We start from the raw sequence: 6,000 nt of genomic DNA on the forward strand, positions 1-6,000 counted from the left end.
ATTCCTCTGTTCAGATACAACGTCCTCGGTCCTCTAACGTGCCCACCTCAGCATCGTCCTCTTCCAGCAAGGACAGGCTGGCACAAACAACAGAAACAAGAACATTTTTGAAGCGAATGCAATCTAGTGCTCCAGATCCTGTCCTCAGGGGCAAATGACACTCAGGGATCCTAAATCCCACAGGAAAACTTCTGTAGGTCTCAGGCTCCAACACTGCTTGGAGTCTACATCTAAAGAAGCATTTCCATTTTCAAGAGGAGACAGGGAACGCAGGAACAAGTTAGTCCCTAAGTCCCCCAATGCCATTGGGCAACCATAAGTGCCGATATCATTTGAGGTATCTTGGGTTATCTCAGATCACCACATTGGGCTGTGGGTATGTTCAAGGCCAGGTTGGACGGGGCTTTGAGCAACCTGGTCCGGTGGGAGGTGTCCCTGCCCAGGGCAGGGGGTGGGACTGGATGGTCTTTAAGGTCCCTTCCAACCCAAACCATTCTATGGTTGTGTGACTCTATGATATGACACATACCTTAAGACCTGCATCCATCTGGACTGGTATGCGAGAGCCAGGTAGGCTTTTCTCATGCACCTCAACAGCAGGAAAACCTATGTTTGGCCAAATCCTTGGATGCCTTTGGACCTTAGCGCCTTTAAATTTTTTACCCATGTTCACTTCAGCAGCTGATGCATCTTCAAGAGTAAGCAAGGCCAGGAACTGCCCGGAGTCGAGTAGCCCCCGGGCAGCTCTGAGGCTGTTGACTCTCACCACTCTGGTCACCTGAAAAATTAGCCATTATAAAATACGGCCACTGTCACTAGGAAAGCAATGATCCCTGCTAAGAAAGTTATGCTGTTTAAACATCAAAAAGAAAAGGGTTATTAAAAGGCTTATTGCACATTGGAATGGGCTGCCCAGGGAAGTGGTGGAGTCACCATCCCTGGAGGGATTTAAAAGCCGGGTTGACATGGTGCTTAGAGACATGGTTTGGGATGGTTTTTGTCAGAGTTAGGTTGATGGTTGGACTCGATGATCTGAAAGGTCCCTTCCAACCCAGACAGTTCTATGATTCTATGATTCTAAGACATGGGAGATGAATCAGCCGCTTGTAGGCTGTGAATAAAAGGAGAATGTCCTCTGCATCACTGGGCAGCTGGGTGTTTGGAGCCTTGTTATCTTGGCAAGCAGTGTGAGTACATGCTGCAGCCCGTGTTCCAGAAAAAACTGTGTCACTTTTCTTGAAAATGAGTGTGATCGACTCATTTGTATAATACGACACAACTATATTGCAGACTGAGCTGTAGTAAGGGGGTTTAAAGCCTGGAACACTCTCCTCTTACTGGTATCTTCGCTCAGCGCATCATGCTGTTGTTGTCCAGGTGGTGTCACGAGGAAAAGGGGATGGATTTTCAGTCTAAGAACACTGAAAAAAGTCTCTGAGAAGGGTTTGGGAAGGAGGGTGACAGAGAGTGGTGGCACTTAGCCCCCAGGTGTTGTCCCCGTACCAGGTGGGGTAGAGGGGAGGAGGTCTTGGGGCACTGGGACCAGAGCACCGGAGCTGACATTGCTCCAGCAGCCGGGGAAGCACCGAGGGGTCAGCCGAGGCTGCCAGGGGTGCGAAAGAACACTGTGGCACGTCACGGCTGTGGCTTGTGGGCTTTTATTATAGCTCTTCAGCTTATTACAGTGTAGTGGGGAGGATTTTGTGGTCCGTGGTGACATGCACAGTAGAACTGCCAGGAGCCAGGCTGAGAGAGTTGGGGGGGTTCAGCCTGGAGAAGAGAAGGCTCCGGGGAGACCTTGGAGCCCCTTCCAGTCCCTCAAGGGGCTCCAGGAAAGCTGGAGAGGGACTCTGGATCAGGGAGGGGAGCCCTAGGAGGAGGGGGAAGGGTTTGACACTGAAAGAGGGGAGATTGAGATGAGATCTGGGGAAGAACTTCTTTGCTGTGAGGGTGGTGAGAGCCTGGCCCAGGTTGCCCAGAGAAGCTGTGGCTGCCCCATCCCTGGAGGGGTTCAAGGCCAGGTTGGAGGGGGCTTTGAGCAACCTGGTCTGGTGGGAGGTGTCCCTGCCCAGGGACAGGCTGGGACTGGCCGGTCTTTAAGGTCCCTTCCAACCCAAACCATTCTGTGATTCTATGACCCTTCCAGAGAAGGGCCCTATTGTGTTGGCCCCTCCAACCCCAAGGGGCGCAGTGCAAGGACTCCTCTTGTTCCTCCTGCTCTCCCAGGGGAAATTTCTTCATGGGAGTGGTCTCTCCAAAAGAAATACAAACATCCTAAATGCCTGACGCCAGATTCTCGTCCCTCAGGTGTTTCCATGAGACCTACCTTGTCACACCCCCCCCCCCCCCCCCCAAAGTGAAGCAGTCCACACAATCAGATTTGGTGCCTTCCTGCGGTGGTTTGGGGTTTCAGTGCCCTCAGAAGGGAGAAGAGAACAAATACACTGCTCTGAGTTCCCTGCAGTAATTACAGCTGAATATAATAGGGTGGGACTAAGTGACAACGACTAAAGGAGGTGAAATCTGGAACCTGTGGTAGTTAATCCAGCCGTGATTTTTTCAGTAAGTAAAACTCTCTCGCATGGTGTTCTTAAGTAGCAAGTTCTCCCGAGCCATGACCAACTCTTCCTCCCTCCACTCTGTAGAATATGGCTACAGGAACAGCGGAAAAACCGCATCTGATGCAATAATGCAAAGACTTCTCTGAAATACCCCGGGTTGCTCACTTACAGATGTATTCAGGCATGGATTGCAGAAATACAGATGCAGGGACTTCTTTGACCCAGGGGCTATAAATTAGATTAACAAGAACTCAGCACCTCTAAGTTGATTGGACATGTAATTATATTGTTGTCTGAATTAATTTCATGCCTGCATTTAATGGGAACTACTGCACTTCTCATAATTACAGCATGCCTGTAGATTTCCTTCAATATACAAAGTTCCTACTATTAGGAGTCGTAAAGTATCCCCTGCCTACAAGAAAATTCACCGGACAGTGCCTCCAGACGAACTCTTCCAGTAGAGCTGGCTGTACGAGGTGTCCCTTCTGGAAGAAAAGCTATTTTAATGCCAAGTAGGGACTTCCCAGAACCGTCAGACTCTCCTGAATCCACAGCTTCACCGGCGAAACATTCTCGTGCAAAAAGATTTAATATCTCCTGGCTAAAAACACTGATCCTCTGCTTTCTTTGGGTTTTTTCCCCCCTTTTTTTTTTTTTAGTTTTGGGGGGTTTTTTTGGTAATTTGGAAAGGTTTTATGGGAGCCCCCGCCCCGCTGCCGCAGGGGCCTGGCGCGGCACCGCGGCGCCCCCTGGCGGCCGAGGGGAGGGAGACCCCGGTGAAACGCGGGACAGGCGCCTGAAAAAGGCACATACATACAGATATATATATATCTACCTCTGTATCTGCATCAAACGTGGCATGTTCAAACACCAAAGGGCTTTCCAACCAAACCAACATTCTTCACAAGGGAAACAGAAATTTGGGGAGAATATTGTCTTAGAATCACAGAATCACAGAGTTGGGGTTGGAAGGGACCTTAAAGATATTATCACACCGTTTGCTTCTTTGGTGACCTTCAGTTTTAACGCTGTCCCTGCCTTTTCCTCTGCTTCTTCAAGCAGCTCAGAGATGAACTTGTAAACGTAACGGCCCGTGACATTTTTGCACTTTTAATTTCACAGATATAAGCCAAATGCCCCAATTCCCAATGACTCTCCACAGCTTCTGGTATCCCAGTTCAAGGTGCTGGTGTGAAGTGGGCTCGGGCAAGTGGTAGAAGAAGGAAGAATATTCAGGAAGGAGTGTCTGGGAAGAAGAGAGCGGGGCTATGAGCGGGGAGGGAGACGCACGCGGGGATGGGGATCCCACTGCACCCCAGTGCCTGCAGACACACACAGAGAACATCTCATCTCCTTTGGGCTTGTGTGTGCACACACATCTCATCCTATGTCACCCCTGCGCTGGCTTGGATAGTAGATAGAAGGAAAAGAATCATGGAATCACGGAATGGTTTGGGTGGGAAGGGACCTTAAAGCCCATCCACCTGCCCTGAGCAGGGACACCTCCCAACACACCAGGTTGCTCCAAGCCCCGTCCAACCTGGCCTTGAACCCCTCCAGGGATGGGGCAGCCACAGCTTCTCTGGGCAACCTGGGCCAGGGTCTCACCACCCTCACAGCAAAGAAGTTCTTCCTTAGGCCCAAGCATAAATGCACGACACAATTCCCCCTCCACAGCTGACACACAAAGTCATCATGTTCCTACGGGGACGGGAAGCTTCACTGGAGAGGTCTGTGGCAGTAATAAAATCCTCAACATCTCACCTTTATAAGAATTTAAAGCAATAAAATGCTTGAATACCTGATTTTGTAACAATGGTCTAAGGCTTGAGACCTGGAAGAGCACTTTTTGGTCTGAGGTGGGTGACATCCCTGTGCCGGAGCTGACACTTGGTCACGGGATTCATGTTGGAAACCCAAGAATTGTCCGGGACGTGGGTGTGGTGGGGGTGAAGGGAGGGGAGGGAGCTGTTTAAAAGACATAGAGGCTGAGCACTGGCAGCGAAGGGCAGTAACACGGTGGCCAGTTCCCAGCCCAAGATAAATTTAGACCAGTTAACACTACCCGGCTTCAGCCGTAGGCGTCCCCAGAGCAGTTGTGTGGTGGTGGAGCCCGCGGAGCTGTGCCCCGGGCTGTGGGAGTGTGAGATGTTTGTACCAGCCCCAAAGCACCGGGACTCCCCGGGGAGCTCCCGGCTCCTAGCTCAGGCTCGGACCGGCGGGAGTCGCTAGTCCAGTGCCCCAATTTAGTAGTCTGATGGAGTTGGAGACTTCCAAACACCAGCACTGGCGTCCAGCTTCAACGGGAGGTGCTAATCCCGGCTGGGGCGAAGCGAGGGAGTCGGGAATTGCAGCAGCCTGAGCAAATCTTCTCACCTGCCCTCGTTTTTGTTCTATTTCAGGGAAAAAAAATAGGGAGGAGAAAAGAAAAAAATCCAACAAAGAGGAAAGCAAGGAGACGAGGCAGGAAAGCAAAGGGCGAGCGGCCCGAAGGCAAAACCGGGAACAGAGGGAAAACAACAACAAAACGCAGCCGAAGAAGAGAAAAGCCCCCAATAAAGGCGAGAGCCTGGCACCCGGGGGGGCTGCACACTAAGAGCCCCCCGGGATTGCTGAAGTCTTATGATGCTGCTATCTCCACCTGACCGCCCCGGCAGGAGCTCCAACTGCCCCGGCCCCACACGGACAATGCTACCAGTTATTATCAAACTTTAAACAACATTCCAAATACTTCCTATATTCTCCAAGCAACCATAGTTTATTAAAGAGATTGACATGAGCCAAGGGAAAAAAAAATAATCTAAAAATGGGATACTTTAAAACTGTTATATTATATGCTTCCATGCATCTGTAAAAGGCAATTAAGAAATTTTGTATATATTAATAATAGGGTATAAAATATAGCAATATAATAATGAATGACATTCAGATGAACGGTGTTCTTTTTCTTTGTAAAATATTTTTCAAGTTATTGTTTAAGTATGAGGCAAGAGATATGTCTAAATCAAAGGGGCAAATCGTATCCCTTCATATATTGTACATAAATATTACGAGAAGGAGGAAAACGTTTCTGAAGAGCCAGTAGGAACCCCGGGTTGTCCAGCCTCTGGTGGAGCAGGATGGGACTGCCCTGCGGTTCCCCAGCCGCGGGTGAGGAACACCAGGGGAAGCTGTTGGGGCTTCACCGGCCGAGGGAAACGGAGCAGAAGCACCTGCAGCTTGGCAGAGGGAACCCCCGAGGCCGAAGGCGACGGAGCCGAGCTCCACTGGGGCTCTCCTCTGTGGGACACCGCGGTGTTGTCCGGTGGGAACGGTGGTACCCTGTGTGCTGTTTCATGCTTTTTATACCTATGTGTAACTTAAGTCTACATTTCAAATCTTCTGGTGAATGACAAATCGTATTTGTAGGAGACAATGTTGAGTTAATAAAAGCCAG

General features: G+C 50.1%; 1 protein-coding gene across 1 annotated transcript in view; it reads left to right on the top strand.

The window, feature by feature from the left end:
* The window catches only part of RSPO3 (R-spondin 3), a 59,871-nt gene extending 53,871 nt beyond the window's left edge, over positions 1-6,000 (top strand). The window contains exon 6 of the mRNA XM_074167916.1: positions 4,967-6,000. Within this exon, the coding sequence (XP_074024017.1) occupies positions 4,967-5,160 (194 nt within the window). The 3' untranslated portion in view covers positions 5,161-6,000. The remainder of the gene's footprint in view (positions 1-4,966) is intronic.

Source organism: Numenius arquata, chromosome 2 (assembly GCF_964106895.1).
Source record: "Numenius arquata chromosome 2, bNumArq3.hap1.1, whole genome shotgun sequence".
Lineage (NCBI taxonomy): Eukaryota > Metazoa > Chordata > Aves > Charadriiformes > Scolopacidae > Numenius > Numenius arquata.